The sequence below is a fragment of the Dromaius novaehollandiae genome, chromosome 9 (genome assembly GCF_036370855.1).
Source record: "Dromaius novaehollandiae isolate bDroNov1 chromosome 9, bDroNov1.hap1, whole genome shotgun sequence".
In the NCBI taxonomy this organism is placed as follows: domain Eukaryota; kingdom Metazoa; phylum Chordata; class Aves; order Casuariiformes; family Dromaiidae; genus Dromaius; species Dromaius novaehollandiae.
In genome coordinates this window covers 12,314,699-12,336,892 of record NC_088106.1, presented here as the reverse complement: position 1 = coordinate 12,336,892, position 22,194 = coordinate 12,314,699, and the positions used below count along the sequence as shown (strand labels likewise).

The window sequence follows — 22,194 nt, the reverse complement described above, 5'->3', positions numbered from 1 at the left end:
AAAAGTCATCCCATCCTGGCATAAGTCCCTGTGTACCCACCTCACATTGAGGAGTGCTAACAGGGGACAACAGCCCCTGCAATCATCCCCCCCTGCTCCCCTCTCAAAACTGGTGACTCTGTCTGCCTGGGCTGGGTGGCAGATCTCCTGCCAGCTCAGATACACCCACAGCACCATGACCATCACTCCATGAACCCCCTGGCCAAGCCCAACCTAGCCATCAGCAGCCAAAGTTTGGCCAGCAGTAACCACAGGCACCCAGGACTCACCAGCCTGACTCAGCCAGGATCCCCTGGGGAAAGAAATGCCCTAGGGCTGGATGCTAGAGCCAAAAAGAGTTTAAAGCTCTGCTGGTTTCCCTGAGGCTGCTAGGCAGGGATTTGAGCAAGTTTAAGGGTGGGCAAAGCCTTCAGGACAGGTGGAGCAGGGCAGGTCATGACTCACAGTAGATTTGGGGCTCCAGTGGATCCAGGCTTGCTTCCTGAAGGAAAAGGATCTGAAACCTTTCTCTAGGGCATGACAGAGGCCCTCTCCCCTCCCAGAACAGCCCACAGCCATCTTTTCATCACCCTCATTAGCAGGACACAGTAAACCACCACCCAAAAGCCCTGCTCAAAAAACAGTCTTGTTCCATCCTTCTCCAGCCCCAGGAAGGCACTAAACCTCATGCTTTGCACTGATCAAACACCATTTTTCTTCTGACCTCAAGAAAAGTCATAGCATTAAAGAGGACAAGCTCCATAACCCAGACAGCTCGCTCCCCTCAAACAGAACAAGAGGAAGCAGTGCTGAGGGCTCTGAATCCCAACCACAGCAGCAGGAAGACAGGAACAGTCCTCCATGGAAGGGCTCTTCCACAGCTCACTCACAAGGAGCACTTAAAGGTGAACACAGCAGGACCACAGCATTTTCAGATTTAATAGCAAGCCTGCACTCATCTGCACCAGCTTAGATGCAAGGCATCAGAGGGGAAAAGTGGGTGAGAACATGAAATAGCAGAGGTGGACATGACGCACAGCTGGGCACAACAACAGGACTAAAGTCCTAAGTGATGTCATCTGCAAGAAGCTAAACGCGCTGTGGATAAAAGGAGCCTGCAGCTAGTATTTCAGTCTTGCCTTGCAAGCTATTTTTGCTTAGATTGCCAAAATGTAATTACAACTAAATCCCCCTAACAAATATCAGAGAGCAGCAGGGGAGAGCTGTATTTAAAAAGAATTTTAAGTAGCAGCCATAGTAGTACCTGATCACAGCAGGAAAAACAAACCGTGCCTGTAATAGAGCATTTGGTTGAAAGCTGGTGGCAAACAAGTGGCAAGGAGAGGAATGGGGCAGTGAGGTCTCAAGAATCATGAAGAGGGATGCTACAGCGAGGGAAGCTGTGCCCTGCCACCCTGCCCAGCCACCCGCCAGCAGGCACAAACTGCCTGACCATGGGGAGCAGTTAGTAATCACTCACCGTGCTGGACATTTCTAGAGATGCCCTAGGACTGACATCCCCAATGGGATGAGGGAAAACGAGCCCGTCAGAGGGCTGTGAATGTGTCAGACTGTCCTGGCTGCTTTCAGTCTGGACTCCAATAATGTGGGGAATTTGCAGTCAGAGTCATGCGGCTGAAAGTCCCCTGGTCCCCAAGGCTGGTAATTGTCCCAGACACAGGCTGCCAGTTCTGCGGTTGCTACCAAATTGGCCCAAGCAGCCCTTCGCCCAGGGGACTGTGCAGAACGCACAGGGCAGGAGTTGTGCCCCAGCTCTGGCTGCAGGTGCCCCCTCCCACCCAGTGCAAAGGCTCTATTAAAAATGAAAAGCGACTGCACAATTCCCCAAGGAAGAGGGGAAAAGGCTAGAGCTGTTAATGAGTACAATTAGCGTTGTAGTTGAACACAATCAGAGGAAATAATTAGCTCCTATTGTTTCTGTGGCATCTCAATTGCAGACATGCTGGCTTTCCAGGCAACAACCCATCAATCTAGCCTTGCCCTGGAGGACAGGAGACAGGGGGTCACTTGCTGTCCCCCTTCTGATTCTCATCATAGCTTTCACACAGCTATAAGTGACAAAGCCTGGGCCATCACCCTCTTCTGCTACAGCCACTGGGGCAGCCAGTTTCCCAGATGGTTGAGGACTTGCAAACCTCAGGACAGTGCATCACAACTCAGCCCACCCACACAAGCACTCATGGCCCTGCATTCCACCTTTCCGTGGACCCAACACCAGGCAGAGCTGTTGGTTCAGAAGTCAAGGCAATTAAGTGACACCAAACACCTCCTTGTCCTAGTTTAAAAGCAGCTTGCACCCCTCTCTCCAGCAAGAAGGGCTGGGTACACAACCCTATTAACCACAGAGCACAAATAAGGGGTGGGAGCAAAGAAAGTACCTTTTTAAGCAAGCCGGTGTATCCATCACTCTTGTGCCCAAATAATTCCACAAACACTGTGGAGTTAGGTCAATACAGGCACTTGTGGTGCTTTGCTGCTTCAGAGGAGCCATGTAGGTGGCAGCTCAGGGGAAGATGCCTCATGGAACTAGCAGAAGCAGACCTGAAGCCTTACCACAGACTACAGAAATACCATCACACTGATTTTTAGACAAAGCAAAAAAAGAGAGACTGAAAGAAACAAAGAGACCCAATAATTTATTGGCAGAGCTGAAAGGGGTGCATTTGCAAACCATGGGGCTGACTCTCAACTGGGAAGCTCCTCCCAGCTGCAGAGAGATTTTTAATACTGGTATCCCTCAGCAAAAGGCTCTGACATCAAGGCAGAATCCCAGAGATCCTGCATGCCATGTAGAGAAAGACAGGAAAGTGCTGCAAGATGCGGCCCCAAGGGCACGCTGCTAATTGAAAGGTTGGCCTCCCGCCCCGCTGCTAAAAAAAGTTTGTGTATGACAAGATCAGCCTCTATTATCACCGCTGCTGGAGGGCGTTGGATGGATCCTTCCTCCAAAGAGGAGTGCAAGAGAGTGGCCCATGAGTCCCTTCAGAGGTCGGTGGGCACTGGTGGAGACCTCTCAGTGCTTTCAACACGGAGAGAGGAGCTTAGTGCCAACTCTTGTTCTCACAATGTGATTTTTGTATTTCGAAAGCTTGAATTATCCCTGAAAAGAGAGGGAAGACAAAGGTTAAAGATGCGCTTTCCTTCAGATGACAGTGCCCCCCATTCCACCCGTTAGCCACTATGTGTTGCCATCCTAGTGCTGTCACCCAAATCTATGCTAGTTAAACCTCCTGAGCAGATCTACTTTCTATCTGGAGACTTTCCACTTAAGCCAATCTGCTATTCCAGAACACCTGGAACACAAGGAGATCCTGGTTCATCCCCATCCATCAGTAAGCAAAAAGTAGTATTCCCTGTGAGTAAAGGATATGATAGGCACTGATAAACCTCCTTGATGTATCTTAAACAACTCACAAGGCCTCTTCCTTCCCAAACAGTTGTCCTCAGGGACTCTACTTGGAGCACATACTGGCAGTGCAACCTCTCCTGCCTCTTGTCCCTCCTATCTAGGCTCCTGTGTCATGCTGTTAACAAGTTTAGGCATCTGGTTTCTCCTACCTTAAAAGAACATTTAATCTGATACGGACATTTTCCCCGAGTTTAAATAGAAGAGATTTTCCAGCAGCTTTTACTCACATAAGTACTGCCATGTGAGTCACAAGGGTTACTGACACAGAAAGGACTGCTGGTCCACAACCTTCATTTCTATAGTCTTGCAACAGACAGCAGTGATTGAAGATGGGGCAGGTTACAGAAACCTCTGTTCGGTGCTTACTGCTAGCCTGTGAGCAGCAGCAATAGGTAAGGCATATTTACACATTAATAAAAAGGTTTTTTTCTTCTTTTTAACCCAAAAATGGAATAACATGAGATCACAATTATTTTGAGAGGATGGCTTTGGCAGCTGTCCAACTATGCATCCCTTCCCCTAACAGGGACAGGGCAGTAAACCAATCACCCAGGGATGCCCCAGCACACATCAAACCAAATCAGCAGAGCTTGGCTGGAGAACGAAGGCAGCTCATAGCTTTGGAAATAAAACAGACTGTAGAACTGTAGAAATCCTGCTTAAAACATTGACCCTGCCACTAAGAGCCACGTGGTAGCTGCGACATCACAGCACAGTGCATGCTGGAACATCTCCAGGAGGCAGGCTGGAGAGTTGAAGGAGCAGAAGTCGAAAGCACCTTAGGGAGTTAACTAAGTTACTCTGCTATTATTTGACAGCAAAACCCAGTCTGGGGGTTATCTGCAGAAGACTGGGAATCACCTTTGTACTTGTGAGCAAAGTAGGCTGTACTGCAATTTGGGAACATGATTCAGGATTCATTAACTGCATTTCAGTTAATCTGCAACAGTGGTTCGGTTTCTCATCCCATGCTGTGCTTTCACCTGTGCCATCCACCTTGGAAGGACAGCATACTCTGGTTACCTCTATCTTGGACAGATTCCTGCATTTCCCCTTCTTCTGCCTTTATCAGGGTTCTCCAGCCCCCTCTGCTCATCACTACTCTCCCTGGTTAGCATAGGTAACCCAATACAGTTGAAAGCCAAACGAATCCTGTCACTGTCAACCAATAAACTTGGCACATTTACTGCCTTTTAGGACTGGTATTTCATAAAGTGAGTTGGCTTTCTCTACTGGAAGGTCACTTGAATGTCATCTAACAATAAAAACACTAATAGCTGCTTGTGTAACATTTTGTAACCATTAATCCTCACAAAAAGCCAATCTGGTGAGGAAAGAAAGATGTTATTTCCACCTATGACTTCAGAGCGAGTTAATAGGAGCGCTGCTTGCCCAAAGCTGCGGAGGGAGGTTTGGGGAGCACTTGATTCCCAGTGGCTCCTCAGAGCTCAGCCGCGTTGGAGCAGCTACATACCACCATGGGGTGGGAACAGGGCAATGCAACCCTCCCTCCTGTGCTCTGGTACTCAGCAATGGAGCAGTCCCACTGAGCTACAACCAAAACACAACTCTCATAGCTAGGCCTTGTGCTAGCCCTTTTAAAGGAAGGGGCCTGCCATCAGGTAAGTGGGTATTAGAGGTGAAAAAACAATCTAGGCTGCAAGGCTTACAATAGCACTGAGTTCACCTCAGCTATTTTCTCTGTATGTGGTTGGTTGCCGTTAACAGAAGTAGCGGGTGGTTTCATCTCGTTAGCCACAGCATTATTATTTTTAAACACAGTAGCTACTGTGTGCCCTTCCTGAACAAGTTTTTATTGACAGACTAATTTATTCTGCCCCAGCCCACTGTCAAGAGCAAAGGCACGCATGCCAAGCTCTAGGCATCTCTCTCAGTGTCCATCACGGGGATGTGCTTAACCATTTACCACTCTATATCTGCTAACAGTTAACCCTAGACAACAGACCCAAGCTGAAGACATACCTCTCAGCCTCCTGGGACCAGGTCTGGGACACAACTGCCCTTCACAGAAGGAGGACACATTATCAAAACAGCACTCAGCATCGCAACAAAAAAAAAAAATGCTGAGTGAATGGACACCACTATGAATGTTGGTGTCTTTGGTCCAAAGAATCATTTCGACCTTTGGGAAAGAGCCAGCAACAGAACGGGCCCACAAGGCAAGAGGAGAATGTGCCAGCCCACAGGAAGAGGGTCGGAAGCTGAGAGGTATGCCATGAAGTCACATAGGAAGAAAGATGAGGCCCTACCCTGGGTGTGACAGAGGGAAGGGGAGCGTTCGATCAGCGGCCACTGCTGTTCACCAGGCCATGAAACTCCTCCCAGGCCCTGGCAAGCCAGAGGGAAAAAAAAATGAAAAAAAAACAAAAAACAAAAAACAGCACTTCAGATCAAAGGCTTCTTAACTTTTAACGAGAGCAGAAACATTCAATGGCGTTTGAAAGGCACTTGTCTTCAGAGAGCAAGGCAATATTCTCTGATAGCCCTAGTGGATAGAAGCATCCTTAAAACCCAGCCAAACATCTGACAGCACAAGGCAGCTTTAAAGTTCTGCGCAGACATGAAGCGTTCCCACTGGCTGCTGGTGATATAGCCACATTAATACCCCGAGACAGGTATGACCTTCCCAGGCACAAATGGAATATCTATTTCCTATTCTTAATAAAATAGCTGATGTTACATATTTCTGGATTATCACATTCTTTGGCTGGTTAAACTCAGCCAGTTACTGGCCTCACACTTTACCACATACCTGCATACGTAGCAATCCCCCCCAAAAGGCACTTTTTTTTCCATGCCACACAGCTTAGTTATTAGGCCATTCTTCAATCAGGCAGCAGAATCCAATTGTTATTAGAAAGTCTCATTTCCTATTGTAAACCTGCATTGTTAATGACAACCACAATAAAAACACTACAGCTATTTGAAATGAAAATGTTTTTAGATAAGTTAGAGGGACAGGCCTAACGTTGCATTCCCTGGTGGAGAATCTGTTACTGACGGACGAAGCCAGCAGACTGAAAAATTGCTGTCTGTTTTACGAAAGCAGCATACTGAAAGCCCTCTCAGGGAAAAGATGCTGAGGTTAATGTGAGCACGACTATTATCTTCTGGGATCAAAGACATGCAAAAACTCATAGTTCTCTGTGCCCAGCAACACAGTGTTGGTGCTTACAGCATACACCAAGCCATTTACGGAACCCAAAAGCTCCTGCAGAGCTGGACAGAGCTTAAAGGGAACCCAAGTCAGTCATAAACCCAGGCTGTCCCACAGATTTTGTTGCTGGTACTTGCCAGCTGCCTCACATCTTTTCTGAACTGCCTCATCAGGCCACTGCAACATGACAGGAGAGTTCAGAAATGGATGTGCTGTATTAGTCATCATCTGTGCCTCAAACAGACCCACAGCCTGGCTCCTACCTATGCCTCAGAGTCAAGCACCCATTCAGCACTTGTGCAAAAGCAGCTCAGTTATCATATGCTCTTTCCCAGCAAAGTTATAGCCCAAAGTTATTCCCACCAAAGTTATAGCCACAAGCAGAGTTTGTGTCACGTGTACTCTGAAAGAGTGTATCTCACATACATTCTTGCTGGGAACCAAACAAAGAGGGCACAAGCAAGAAGCTTGTCATTGTGGTGCCCACCTTGGATTTTGTGACACTGTCTTCCTAGAATGCAGGACAGCAAACCCCTCTTTTGAAAGAATCCCTCTTAGCTGCCAAACACAAGGTGGAAAGCTGTCCATACCTCCAGCATAGTCAAAGTCTCTCTACCTTCATATCTTCCCTCCAACCATCCATGCTTTGTACTTCCACATTTCCATCACCCTTAACTGCATCTTTTCTTTCCTCTCTCACACTCCTCCCCAAACTTGTGACTTTTGTCTGCAGAAGGGACACAAGGTAGATTATTCATCAACATAATTATCGTTTACTCTTTCAAAATAAGGAGTTCTGTGTTCCAACATCCCAATAACATCATGCACACAGTCCTTCAGCTGCCAAGTCCTTCTCACAGATATACAGCAAAAGCTCTTCCAGCCAAGACTTTTTTTAGCTAAGACCCTCATACATATTATAGTACTAATTACTCCAACTATCTGCTGACTCAACTGAAAAAATCCACCAGGATGTGTTTGCCCTAATGTACCTAAACTGCACTAGCAGAGCAAACTGCACTCTATTTCGCGCTGAACGAGGCTGCCAGTTAATTTCAGCTGGCAGAATCTTTACGACCTGTGATGTGCCAAAGGCACAGTGCCAGAGAGGTTATTTTTATGTATAGACGTTTTTAGTACCTTATTGCTATACTGTCTGTGTGGCCATCAGATACTCGGCGAATTGATCCTCGACACTTAGGTTATTCCCATTGAACAGATGGGAAATGGAAACATTAGCAGGCTAAATAAAGCCAGCCAGAGCTTTTCTTCCGCTCTCATTCCTGACCCACAACTGTTGAAACTTCCCACTCCCTCCCCCACTGCCCAGGAACAGGACCCAGGAAAGGCACCCTTTCTCCCATCAGGAAAGTTGGAGAAAATACATAAAAAGTAGCCACCACCTAAGACTCCACCAAAAAGAGGAAGAAAAGCCACTGCTGCTTCAAGGGACTTTCCAAAGTCAGGACCGTGCAAGCAGCACCAGCTGTTTTCTCCACACCGCCCTCAATCTCTAAACCCTAGCAGTTCCCCTTCAGTGCTTTTCTAGGCAGCCCTGCTTCCTCACCATCTCCTTCCCCAGCTAAAAAAGGAGACAGAAAGCTATCGTAGTGCATGCTACTGTCTCAACACTCACCAAGGCCTGCCCCTTCCACCACCGTGTGTGCAACCTCTCAGCACACCGATCACCCACTGCACTCTGCAGGTATGGTGTCCAGTGCAACACAGCCTCTTCCGGGGTGCTCTATCAGAGTAACTGTGCTTAAAGCATGTCCAAAGCCAGACAAGAACTTGTGACAGGCCTAAAACCAGACAGCTTTAAAAGACCTGGGATATTTTTCTCTCAGCTTAAAATAATCCTTTCAAATATGTGGCAGCATCTGTAGCAAAGGCAAATAGGGAGGCTATCTTGACTTTGAAATGAACACATCTGAACTGACCTCCTAGAAAAGAAACATGAATTACACAAGTTATAGCCACTTCTTTGGCAAGAGACAGGCCACCAAGATAAGGGAGCCTTACAAAGTCACAGACACTTTGAATAAAGCATTCTGCAGTGACAGAGAATGAATCAATGAATCCATCGTTTCAAAGCCCAGGTTTAAGGAAGTGCTCTTAGACTTGCACCAACCACTGGAAATGTTACTGAAATTGGAGAATGGAGTGATAAATGAATTAAGGCAGAATTGCAGAGACTCAGAAGAGGACAGCTATCAGATTTGGAACCTCACTGCTCTCCTCTAGCTTTTATGCCTACTCTCAGACTTGATGGAATGAGCGTGAAGCAACGCAGCTCTCCAGAGATGGCAGGACCCAAGACAACCTGCGATTCTGACAGGCATCAGACAGTGTGTACGGGTCCCATTTGCAAACCATCTAACTTTGAAAAAGGTTAACCCTGCCTGCACCATTTAAGGTACAGTCAAAGATAAAGACGACACAAACACAACTGTAGGAGGAAATGAGGAATATCACTTCCTAATGCAAGCAAATAGCAAGCAAATGGGAACTGGTGCCACAGGAACACAGTAGGTTGCAGAATTGGCTGAACTCTGATGTAACAACAAAGAAGACTCCTCACAAGCACGCAACCACCAGCTTACTGTCTCGCAGACACTGATCTTCTCGGCAAACACCCACCACTTCCGTGAGGATTTCTCTTTTCATCCGTTTCACTTAAAATTCAAGATCTCTTTCCCCACTTTTTTTTTGTCCAAAGAACCTTCCCCCTTTGCTTTCCTTACAGTGCATACCCGTATTCCCTCCAGAGGATATCTGCTTGTTTCCCAGCTAAAATATAGTCCAAGGTCATTTTCTCCAGCTGCCTGCAGTGAAATGAACCCAGTGCCAGCCCTATTAAGATCAACCATTCTTCTCATTTACTCAAGCCATCCCATTAGTTATCAGTGGCGACTCTGAAAGGAAGGGAGAGTTTTATACTCTGCTCAGCTCTCACTGCAGCAGGCACTTACAAATAACTGAAGCTTTGTTTTCAGAAAAAGCAGCTTGCTTTAAAGCTGACAGGACGATCCATAAAGTCACACAGCAAGCAAAATACTTCCAGACCAGCTAGCTCAGTGGAAGCCTGCTGTATGGCCACATAATGAGCGTCTGGTTTCTCTGGGCATACGAAGCAACATTGTTGAATTTGCCTAGGCTTCCTGGATGGCACTGCAGGTGGGAGCTCTCAGCACAGGAGATTGTCACTGACCACACACTTAGCAGAGCAGAAAAGAAAGGCCGATAACCCCAAGCAGAGCAAAGGGTTATGCGAGACAGCCAAGCTCTTCACATCAAACTTTACAGCAATCACTTCCCTCAACCCCTCTCCCAACTGCAGTTCATTCAGATACCTAAATGTTTTTGGTGGCTTCAGTGAGACATGACTGGGCTGGGGCCAGGGACACTCTGCTTTCAAAAAAGCACAGTGTACACCCCACAACAGCAAAAGTAAGAGGCTGTGTGGTTTTTTTGTTTTTGTTTTTTTAAAAAAAACAACAACCCCCACACACACTCCCCAAACCACAGGACTGCCACCGTCTAACCCATAGCACTACTGGACTATGTCACCTCCAAGACTAACAACACAGATGAGCAGAAGATATTAAGTGTTTCACTACATCTCAGTGCAACAGAAGCATTATTACAAGTTCCCTAGATTTCCAGCTTCAGAGCTGCAGAGGTTTAAGAACAGTCTAAAGGATGACCTCTGAGGGAACAAAGAGAAGAGGTTTCTCTCCAGCTGTTGAAAGAGAGTAGCCCACAAAGTGTCACATGTTCTTTTCAGGTGCCCAGCACTCTAACACCTAAGGTACTATAAACCCCCTGGAATTCAGCAGAGTCCAAGAGATTGCTCTAGCTCTTCTAGAGAGATTGGCAATTCAAACAGACTAGGCTGACCCTTCCACTCGCTGGGATTCGGGCAGCTTGTCAATACCACAAGCATGAGAAAGGACGAACACAGGAAAATTGCAATGAAAGATCTGCTTATCTAGCTAAATGCGCAAGCCCCACCACCAAGAGCAGGAAGGACAGAATGCAGAATAGCTTCTTGGAATAGCTGTGAAGCAACAGATACTTTTCAAATGCAGCTTGGCAGCACTACCACTTTCCGAAACAAAGGGGTCTGCAGCCTCACTGACAACTCATGAAAAATGGTGTCTAAAAATGAGTTAATGTGAAATGCAACATCACAAAAGGAACGTATAAAACCTGAACGACAGTGTGCAGGTTCCCCAGTGAGGGGCACACTAGTAATTTCTACAGAAACGTTCATTTACAGTGTGTCAAAAGCTAATCCAGGTCAATTCACTACCCAAAGTCAAGGTTTTGAGAAACGCCTGTTCTTTTCTTGCTAAGCGTGCTCCCTTCCCTGAAGCACAATCAATGCCAATCAAACCCTGCACATGAGCAGAGCTCTAGTGGAGAGATGCAGCCCATACAAATGAAAAATGCCACAGGCCCTCTCGAAAGGCAGCACTGACAAAGCCTACAGCACGGCTCTTCCATTAGAGTCTTTCATAAAACACAGGCAGAGTGTGAATAGAAAGTGCTGGCTAGAAAGCCCTCCCGAGTCATAAATCACATGGTGCATGTGCAGCATAAGTGGAGTTTATTCATGACGGACAGTATTTCAACAGGGCTTGATAGATGGGTGAAGAAAAGGAGCCAGACTTTATGGAAGATGAAACTAGTTACACAAGAGATTTTTCATTAGTGAGAAAACCCTAATGATAAAAAGCATAGCCAAGCAGAGTCAGACTGAAAGCTGGGGCTGTCCTGCTCTCTTCTGTCAACACAGCAGGCACTGTCACCTCTCTGCAGCCACCGCTGCTTGCTGCCTGCAATTCCTCCATACTAGCACTGGTACCAGGCGAGAAGGGCACAATACGTTGTTCCATGCATCACTACACAGAGACTTTACTGACAAGCAGTTCTGCTCTGAATTTACACCAGTGCCATTAGAAGGAAATGTTGGACAGCACTGAAATCAGACTGGTGCAGCTCAAGCAAGGAAATGGGGAAGGGCAGGGGGGAGTTCTCATGATTCCCTACATGACTCAAAGTTAATTGCTTAGATCTACTTTACTAGGAAGCCATCAAACCAACTTCTGACTATCACTCCATCTCACAGAAGAACAAGTGGGAGACAAGCCAACCTGCTCCTGTTCAGGAATTGTTCCCAGCTGTAATCTGAGCTACTCAACTTGCTTCCTCAAACATCTGTTATTCTTGAACAAGCTCATCTCATACCATACGTCAGCAGAACAAAACGAAGCTCTTATGCCGTGTTGGAGAGCGCCACAAGCATGGCATATTACACTATTGCAGGGAAATAAGACCAGGAGACCAGACGCACCACCATGCAACAATTCTCACAGCCATAGCAAAACCAGTTACGAGCACTGTAATAGCAGCATTCTCTGTCCTAGCAAGTCCGAAGGGGATAGCGTATATGGGAAAGGCCACATCATTTCCACAGAAACCTTGCTACACAAAACCAACACCACAGCTGGAACACTGGTTTATGACACAGCTTTCCTTAGAGAACCTGGGAGAACAGAAACTTCTCCTTCCTCACACGAAGCCTCATCATCACAGTCCGCAGTCTGCTACTGCTGAACAGAAGTAAAACAGCCGGGCGTGCATTCGCATGAGCGCTTGGCAATGTCAAAACATGGACAGAGTGAATAGTGCCCTCTCCTGGCAACAAGTGCATGAGAAATGCTACTACAAAATCATGAGTAAGAGATTTCAACAGTAGAAGTAAGTGAAAACTTGTAGAAACTGAACCTGCATGGGAAAGATTTGGTTTAATAACAATAATTTCCCCTTCTCTTTCCCATGCGCACAGGAGGGGAGGCCATATGGAGCATTAGAATGCCTAAAGGCGCTTCAACAAGCCCTTTGTATTATTGCTAGAGTGACCCACACTGAAAATGGGCAGCAACTAGAACCTACTTTTCTGCCAAAAACAGGATTATTGAGCTCACAAAACCGTTTGAGAGAGCACTGAAGAGAGGGTGACCATGGGGAAAGGACAAGCCAGCGTAAAGAAAAGAAATCATGAAAGGTACTTGCACCCTGATTATAGGCTGCATTGGAAAGCTCATTGGTCTATCAACGCCTTATTAATTTGTTACACTTCTTTTCCATTGTACACCTTTCCAAGTGTTAATCTAAACAACATGACCTAATCAGTGTATTGGTTTATAATACACTTAAGTGAATAATGTAAATCTTTTTTTTTTTTTTCCTTATAACCAACACCTATATATGCAATTCTTTGTCACTTTGTGGGAAATAAAAGTCACCCTGAATAGCTTGGTATGGTAAGCTATAATGGGTTTATTTAAAAATACAGCTGTCCTCTCTGTGTACCATGAACTTCTAGTGTTGTTAAAGAGCCTCGGTCACCAGGTCCTGGAAGACTTAATATACGGCGTTTATTATGATTAGAAATCATTTGTACAGCACTGTAAATTCACACAGCACTTTCCCAAGATCATTTATAAGTCTAATGGCACTATAAATCCCTGTTAGCTTCCGCACTTTATTCCCCAGAATCTCTGTTCATTCAAATGATCTCGTCCCCCCACTGCAATCTCATCTTTGAATACATCAAGCTACAGTTCCACACTGGGCTGCCCAGCTACTAAGTGACAGGCTAGGTGGATTGCTAGCAAAGCCCAGGACTATATCATTCAAGAAATTAAGGCTTTACTATTAGAACCCAATGTCCCTAACAACAGCTTGATAATGACACAGATATTTGGCTTTGCAAGCGTGCTGGCAACAACTGCTGCTGTTCGTATTACTGTTTGCAGTGAACAGCCCCAACACACACAAGCGGTTCTCTCAGTTCTTGCGATTTGCGTTAAATCGCTCAAGCACGCATGCAACCAGCAGCGGGCCCTCCCCCGCCACACCACACGTACTTGATGCTGTCGGTGTGCGTTTTATATTCCATGATGGTGTTGGGAGGTAGGTTTAGCACTCTTCGTAACGTGTCACGTATCCGGGCTGTCGTGGCTTGGTCGCTGGCTGTCTTGTTCCATATCGAGATAATATCCTCCTACAGAATAGCATGTAAGGGGTAAGCAGATGGCATTTTTTGTCACCCTGCCAAATGGAAGTAGGTGCCAGTCCTCATAACAGCTTACCTGGAACCGGACAGAGACGACTGCCCCACAGATTTCTTCCCCCACCATAAACTGTTCTCCCAGCATTGCCAGGATGAGATTCTCCCAACATCGTGACGCTAAGCCCTTCCGCAGACGGATAATCCATTTACCACCATTTTTGTTGGCATCATCCTAGGAAGAAGGGCAAGAAATCAATTTGTTTTCTTCTAGCTATTTTTCTGCTTTCCACAAGACAGCAGAGCCACAGATGGGAGCAGATATTGATTGGGTGGGGCACTAGGGACAGAATGAAGGTATTTTCAAGCTACAGCATTATTATTTCTCCACCACACAAGCAGAGAGGGAGGTGTACCACTTATTTTGAATACAAAGTATTTGAAACAATGACTTTCAGCTTTCCAGAGAAAGCTTTATGCACTGAAAATGTGAGCTCTAGTGTTTTACTCCACTAAAAAAAGACTCTACCCTAGGCCTACCAGTCTGCACACAAAACCAGAAGACAACAACCATTAAACTCAACCCGAGACTGACTCTCCCTCTGTCTAAAGTGAAGTCACTCCCCTGTATGAATGATTCTACTTGTAAAACAGGAACATCCCTCATCAGAGAACATGGAAAGCAAGGAAACACTTTGCAAAGTACTATTTAAAAGCAAATTGCAGAAACGCTTTCCTTCCACATTTCCAGCAAAGTCCATTCAAATTCAAGTTCTTTTGCTCACAAGTAGTACAAACACAGAATCAGTCCTTTTTCTGGGAGCCACTGGTTTTGTCACACATACAGCTGAAGGTTTGGTCCAGATTGTGGTGGCCCAAGGCAACCCCCAAAGTGGGGGAGAAGGAAGAAGGGACAAATTTAGGCTAAGCATTAAATTTGTTACCTCGAGATTTCATATGTTGCACCTGAAAAAGAACTGAAAACTACTACAAACCACCCTGCATCAAAGCATACATATCCACATCAAATGGCAGTTCCTATCTGCAGAATATAGTGGCATTCCCTTGTACGGCATTGTAACTGGGAAGTCTTACAAGGCAAGAAGGGTGTTAATTCCATCAAAATCAGAAGGGAGAGAGGTAGGAACAAGTCAAAGAGATGGCAGTTAGGAAGGGAAGACAATGACAAGTCTAGGGCAGAAACAGGAAAAAACAGAGGAGAATTCAGAGGAGACTGCACAACACAGGATGTCCCTAGCCAAATCATCAGCAATCCCCTCTCCCAATCTGGGATATACTTTAAACATTCTAGGTCAGACAGCCCAAGTATTTACATCATAATGAAAAAAGAAAAAAAAAAAAAAAAGACTTCATTCTAGCCTTGAAGCTTCTTTAGGGCTCAGATAAAATTAAAAAACTGAGTGCTTTCAAAGAGAAGTCCTAATGAAGCAAACCAAACAAACACAGAAGTGACAGCATAACAGCAGCAGCCATCAGACCCCAGGTTTCCAGGTATGTGCCAAAACCCATTCTGAAAGGAGAAGGTGTCAGCTCCAGGCAGAACCTTGAAGCATGACAGCAGCCCCATGCAAGGTGAAGAATCCAAATCAACACAAGTTCTAGGAATGTGGCAGATCCCCAACAGATGCAAACCATATTCTGATTAAGTATCCTTGTTTTCCAAGTTATTAACATCCCAGTCTTAAGAATTTAGCCATCTAGACTTCAGCCTTTAAACGAGGAGTTGGGTTTAACTCCTCCAAAGACTTTCCACACTGACTGATGGAGATAGAAAAGTCAGAAGAGAAAATGCTATTGCTCCAAATACTTCAAAGGTGGTTTAAGCAGGCTCAGAGCTAGAAAAAGAACTGTATTTGGGAGACAGATGCTGTATTGTGTGTTTTATGGTTATTGTTAGTTTTCTTCCAGGTTAAACAAGCTTCGGTTCAGTCAAGCATTTGATTTCCCTTTACCAGAATAATAATGATCTGCAGCACAGTAAATCACACGGGAACATAATGCTTAGTGCTTCTGACTTTACCCAGAAAAGGCAGAGATGGATCCAGAAAAAGATCAGAGCCACATACAGAATTTATGTGTGGGAATGGCTCCTCATATATGCACCTACAAGGATGACAGTAAGTAGGATTAGTTTGGAAGAGAAAGGAGCATAAACAAAGAAAGCCCTACAAAGCAAGGAGCAAAGAAAAGGCCAGCACCAAGATCCCAGGTTCTCTTCTCCAAATACAAACACACAAGAAGGGAATGAGACCAGAGCTTTTTTTTTTAAAAAAAAACAAAAAAAAAAAAACAAAAAAAAACACCCCAAAAATCTTAAAATGGCTACAGGATTAAGCTTTATAGAAATTCTGGTATCATTAACTTGTGGAATCTCTGGTTGACATATTATCAGAGCAGCTAGCTCACTAGGAGTCCAAAGGGGGTTAAATATTTTATATAAATTGTATTTGCAGTAACTGGCTATAAAACACCTTGCTTAAAATAATTGCCAACTAGGGTCATATATAAATTTCTCAGGACCAAGCAGCATAATTAGGTACTTCAGAGCAACACATAAAATTCTCATATCGTGAATGGTATTGGTCATTGCTGGAAGCAGGCCAGGTACCAGAAGAATGATTCGTTGGGCAAAGTTTTTTTTTCCTTTTAATAGATTTGGATATGAGCGAACAGACACAAACCAAGTGCCTTGGAAACAGAAAGGGAATGAAGGACTAAGCCTTCTTTTCATCCTCAGCTCTACATACAGTTGCAGGGCTTTTAACCACATGCACCTTTTCCTTCCTTCATCTGAAGAAGGAAGACTGGTTTCTTACGTTTATCGAATTCCACTTACAGAGGCTCAGCCCTTTTAGAGGAAAGCCCCGCACTGCTGTCATTGGAGGAAGCTATAAGAAGAGGCAGATGTCAATATCTAGGAAGCACAGAGCTTAGCCGGGATCCCTCAGGCAGTGCTGCCCAGAGATCCTCCAGAATCCACAAACAAAGGCAGCTCTGCAGCCTTCGGAGGAGTGCTGCTAGCACCCCTCTGCATTTACCCTCTTCCCTGCCAGCAGCTCATGGATCTGCCAGGTTAGATGGGACAGAGCTCCGAGGACAGGTTTAAGGGCAACTCAAAAGAAAGGTTGCATCCAGGAGAAGTCTGGCATGCCATTTAATGACAAGAGTCCCTTCTCTGCAGAAAGTTTCTTCCAGAATACTCTTGGAAAATATCAAGGCAGAAATGAGAGCTCCAACTCACCTCCCACATGGGTTTGATCCCCTCTTTGAAAAGATGGAAGTCACTATGGCCTGTCAGGTCCCCAGGACGTACCATATGACTGTAAAACCGCCAGAACTGCTCCACCTGCAATGACACAAACCATGCAATCAGGCTGCCCATGCTGTTCAGAGCTAAGACTCTTAAGGAAACAGACTCTGTGTTCTGTATCAGCTGAACAGAGCCACCTTCCCCTCTTGTATTCTGCTTCCTTGTCACAATGTCTTGATCAGGACACCCAGAAGGCAGTCGTGGGATGGGAGCTGTTTCTGACTGGCAGATAACCATGTGAAATTTTCAACAGATGCTTCCGCAAGCTACTTCGTTCTTGTCTGAAGAAATCTACGCTGGGACAACCACTGCTCTGAAGAACAGTGTCTTGTAAATCCTACCTCCCAAAGTTTCGATTAGTGGACATGCCAAGTGCGTCGGCTACAACCAAGCCTCTTTACACATACAAGATTACATCAGCCCTGCATTAACCATGTTCTCTGCCATAACGGGGACTGCAGAAACTGAGCCTCCAAATGAGACATATTTCATATTTGATTTTACTGTACCCAGGTTTTAAATACAACGAACACATTCTAGTTCTGGTTGAAGATTTTAGAGGCATCACCTAAAGCTTTTATTGTAAAAGGAAATAAGAGGCATTTAAATCTGTCACAGTACGCTTTGACCACTTCAAAAACACCAGTTTTCATCACAACATCTCCATACCCACTTCAAGCAGTCTGGCCTGAAGGCAAGGGAATTACCTTTTTTAATTCTTAAAAATAAAATATTTATCCTTTGAGATTCTCTGAATGAGAAAGAATTTTAGAGAGGCTGGATCTTTAAAACAAAACAAGGCACCAGGGAAAGATTCTAGTAATTTCCACATTAGAAGAGGATTGTACTCAGTAAGACAATAGCTATTAAGCAGACCAGCAGTGAAGCCACAGGGGTTAGAAACCATCCTGAGTACTTTATCAGAGAGACCCTGATGACTTGGTCACCACTTGGAATTCTGCTCCAGTCTCTGATCTCTACCATCCAAGCAGGAATTTCCCTTTACAGGCAATATAATTATGAACCAAGACTGAGGTAGGGTCAGAAGCAATCTATTTTTGTCAGACACATCCAAATGCAGTATAGAAATTAAATTCTTACACTGAGAGAATATGCCCTCTAGTGGTTAATGTTTAAAAGCTTTGAGGGCATTCTAATCAAAAGCAAAGAATAAATCTGAACCAGATTTAGCCTCAGACACTTCTTTCTGAAACCTTTTTTCTCTTCTTCTTTAACAGAACATTTGGAATCAAACACATTTACAGACCCTCTGGCCAGTGCCCCCCATCCTAACTGAAATCAAGCATTTCTAGCCCACAACAGCAACCACAAATTCTTTGCAGGAAAGGGCAGACAACAGAATGTGTGAAGCTTGTCCTCTGAGGAGCTAAAAATCAATTTTAAGTCTATATTGATTTAAAAAACAGACTGAAAAGTAACTGCCAGATCATCATACAGCAGCCACACTCAGTCCAAGCAATTTGGGCTTGCTCCCATGACAGCTGGGAGAATACATACATAAATTGTTCATTCACTAAAGCAAAAATAATGGATAACACAGGAGAACAGGAGCAGGAGCTACCTGTGATTCAACATGCTTAGAACTATTCTTCCTACTCTTATCCTGTGTAGATGCAATAACACAGGCTAGCTGCTGGGACAGGCATGTTTTTGCAGCCTCCAGAAGGGATAGAGGAATATCTTTACAAATTCCAGGACTGCAGAAGAAAGATTTACCAGTGGGCAAAATTAACATTTGCAAGGGACCCTGGAAAATCTGAAGAAAATATAAGATTTTTTTAAAAAGTAATTCCTCTTTGTCCTGACAATAAAGTTTCTGAAATAACCCAAGCAGACACCAAGCAGCCAATGGACTTGAGAACAATATTATATTTGGTGCCTGCACAACTAAGGACACATTTTTTTCCCCGTGTCTCTTGAGATTTTAATAACAATTTCAGATTGCCAGCACCATGCAACAACCCAGCACTGGCCTTTCAAGATATGTTCAAATTATTCTAGGAACAAACCATCAAAATAGTGGGAGGGAGAAGGAACAGCAGTTCACCTTTTAACAAACTTCACTGCAATACCAAACCACACCTCAGTCATCGCTTTCAGACAGCCAAAAGACACAAGACCGTCAGCCACTTGTATGTATAGCAGACCAGATGCCTGTTCCAAATACATTACTTGTGGTGGAGATACAGACAAAAAATGGGCCGTACAACAGTCTTTGCCTCACAACTATACTGCATTCAAATCCCACACACAGGAGAAGCTGTTCCCTTCTTCTCTTTGCTTACCTGTCAAGTTCTGCTCCAGCTATCTGATTTAAGCTAAATAGGAGTTCTTTTCACTTGCTATTATTATTCCAGCTTCCACCATTACTGCACGCGCTAATGTCCAGCACAGGGCAAAGGAGAACTGCTTTAGACAACTGCTTTAGACATGTCACCTGCTGTACGCAGTTCAAAATCCACCTGCAAATTATGGCACATCACTCTGCTGCCCAACGGTAAGAGCACAGGGAGTTAAGCCAGCCACGGTGACCACACCATGCCCAGGTGACACAAGGATAACAGGAATATACTCACTGAGGCGAAGGTGCCGATCTGTTTGATGTTCTGTTCGTAACTCTGCGAGCTGGTAGGCCTCCCAGGTGTTCGTCTGGAGTACCAAAAAGTGTAATTATACTGCAGGGGGTGCTCAGCTGGCCCTGGGACAACAGCCTGCAGAACAAAAAAGCTTGCTTATTCCTTATTCGCTCCTCTAAAGGGCAATGAGAGAAGTTACATCCACGGCATCAGCAGTCCACATGTTCCTGCCCTCACTGAGTGTAAAGCAAACAACTCATCCTCATTTTCACAGAAAAATATCATCTCTGTTAACTGTCTAAGATGGGCCATGAGGTTAATAGCAGCTAACTATTTCAAAAGAACATTAGGAATTTGGAGTACAGGGATGGCTAAGGAAACAATAACTTATGCTTGAGGAAGTGTCACACAAAGCAACCCTCATCTTAAATAAAAGCAGTAATACTAAGTTTTAGTCCTTGACTGTGACTGTCTCAAAGTAAACAGACAGACCGACTAAAAGGGCAGTATAAGAGCTTAATGTTTTAATTAAAGGGGAAAAAAAAAAGCCATTCTCATTCCCTGAGAAGAGCAAAACCCATTTACACTGAACCATGATTCAAAAGCAATTATAACTCCCTGGTGACAGCAACTCCCCTAAGCAACCAACACCCTAAGACTCTGGGAGGATTAGACTGTCTCAGAACTTGTTACATCAGCTTTGGCAGAACCCACTGCTACCAGTAGGCAGTGATCTCTTTCCAGCCTCCATCCATTTGCAATAAAAAAAAGTTTCTAATGAGCATAAAATGGGCAAATGAGAAGCCATTACCCAAGAGTCACGAGTGCCACAAATGCCTACACTCCACTTGCACAAGGACTGCATTACTTCGGAGAGTAGAGTTTTCCTAAGCACAAGACAAAAAGAAGGTAGGCATTTGCATTCCTAACTAGGCTACTTTACATTCACACGGATCCTGTCTTAAGGATTATTTCAATAATGGCACAAATATGGCTTGGTAAACCAATTGCAAGCCACTACTCTGTCAGTCAGTCACTCCCCTACCTCTCCTCTAAATAATTTGGGGGGGGGGGGGGGGGGAGGGAATAAAGCCTTGCTTCTCATTTCTATTCAAAGGCCAGCCAAAGTACTAACTGCATTTGTGAAGGGTGCATTCACTCCACAGATTACATATCCCCAAAAGATATGTCAAGTTAGCCAAATGCTAACATAGCCCCCCATCTTCATTACAGCAGTAACAGCACATTAAGTGACCACAGCACTCTAAGATGCATTCTTCTTATTCCTGGACTGAGAACACTCTAGCATTCCCACATCATGCCCTGGTGACAGAATGCAGGTGCCAGCACCTTACCTTCCTCTTGGTACTACTCTGTGGTTTCTCTCGATCATTCTTTTCCTTCTCACTGTCTTTCTGTGTGTTGTTCTCCTCATTCTGGTCATGGTCTCCACTATCATCATCTTTCAAACTGGTAAACAAAATGAAGAAAAAAATCTTGTATCTCACAATCAAGAAGCCTCATCATCAGCCCCTGCTTCTAAGCTCCTATGTCACACAAGAGCCACCAGCATCTGGAAATCTACACTTGACAGCCTACACAGTGAAAGCCACAGATGGGATTTTGCATGCCTAGAGCCCATCACTAGCACCTTAGGTAGACACTTTTAAGCAGAAGTGTGCAACAAAATGCCTTTTTAGGGCAAACTCGAGCACTTTGTAATGGGCAGAGATCTGCTGCACAAAAACCTAACTACTTGGGAGGCAGACACGGAGGCCATCCACTGAGGTTTTGCTGATTCTGCCACCCAGCTCCGCACACCCCTCAGCCCAGCGGAGGCTGTCCCTCGCGGCACCCCGCACCCCACAGGCCTCCCCGCCCGCCCGCCCGCTTCCCTGCGAAGGGCCGGAAAAGGGGAGCGAGAAGTGGGGCCAGAAGGCGGCCCGCGGCCGGGCCGCCCCACGGCGGATCCCCCCGCCACGAGCAAGGGCTTGTGCCGCCAGACCCCCTCACCGCGGACCCGCTCCCCTCAGGGCCAGGCGGGAGTCCCCGAGCAGGGCCGGGCCGGGCCGCCCTGAGGGGGCAAAATGGGGCTGTGCGCGGCCCCGTGACTCATCGCGTCCCGCCTCAACGGCGCCGGGACAGCGCCGCCGTTTGGGGGGAGCCTCGGGGCGGGCTGGGGGGGGAGGCGGGACCGCGTCGCCACCCCGGGCCGGGGAGGGTGGTGGTCGGGGACGGCCCCGCTGCCGACTCACGCGTCGAATTTGTTGTTCATCCTCGCTCGCTGCCGCCACCTCCGTCCACCTCAGCGACTTCCGCTCTGCCGAGTCCTCCCTCCAAGGCTTTCCGCCACTTCCGACCGCCGCGCTTCCCCCCGGCGACATAAGCGCGGCGCACGTCGGAAGGAACGGAGAACAAAGGAATGCGCCACTTCCCCCCCCCCGCCATCTTGAGTGCTGACTTCATCGGGACTCCGGAGGGAGTCGCCATCTTGAATGCGGCAGTGTGCGCCAGACCCACTTGTATGGCAACCGCCATCTTGAGTGCGGCAGGGAGGGCGAGTATGGCCGCCATGTTGGGTGTGGCATGAGTCGGGTT

General features: G+C 45.9%; 1 protein-coding gene across 2 annotated transcripts; it reads right to left on the bottom strand.

Annotated features, from left to right (window-relative positions):
• Positions 1-2,615: 2,615 nt before the first annotated feature.
• Positions 2,616-22,007, bottom strand: EIF4E2 (eukaryotic translation initiation factor 4E family member 2). Of its 2 annotated transcripts, XM_026094843.2 has the most exons (8): positions 21,852-22,007; positions 20,952-21,066; positions 19,597-19,731; positions 16,931-17,035; positions 13,751-13,903; positions 13,526-13,662; positions 5,680-5,758; positions 2,616-3,100 (listed from the first exon to the last, which is right to left on the bottom strand). In XM_026094843.2, the coding sequence occupies exons 1-7, from the start codon at positions 21,869-21,871 to the stop codon at positions 5,713-5,715; spliced, it is 711 nt and encodes a 236-aa protein (XP_025950628.1). In that variant the 5' UTR covers positions 21,872-22,007; the 3' UTR covers positions 2,616-3,100; positions 5,680-5,712. The 2 variants fall into 2 exon arrangements, with proteins under 2 accessions (XP_025950628.1, XP_025950629.1); XM_026094844.2 differs by lacking the exon at positions 5,680-5,758.
• Positions 22,008-22,194: the final 187 nt, after the last annotated feature.

What these genes read in the sequence shown, in the direction of transcription:
- EIF4E2 (XM_026094843.2), bottom strand. Translation starts at nt 21,871, where the DNA reads ATGAACAACAAATTCGACGC. An exon ending in TCGTCTCTGTCCGGTTCCAG is followed by an intron (nt 13,663 to 13,750) that starts GTAAGCTGTTAT and finishes GCTATTCTGTAG; the next exon opens with GAGGATATTATCTCGATATG. An exon ending in ACGCACACCGACAGCATCAA is followed by an intron (nt 5,759 to 13,525) that starts GTACGTGTGGTG and finishes CTGGCTTGCCAG; the next exon opens with GGCCTGGGAGGAGTTTCATG.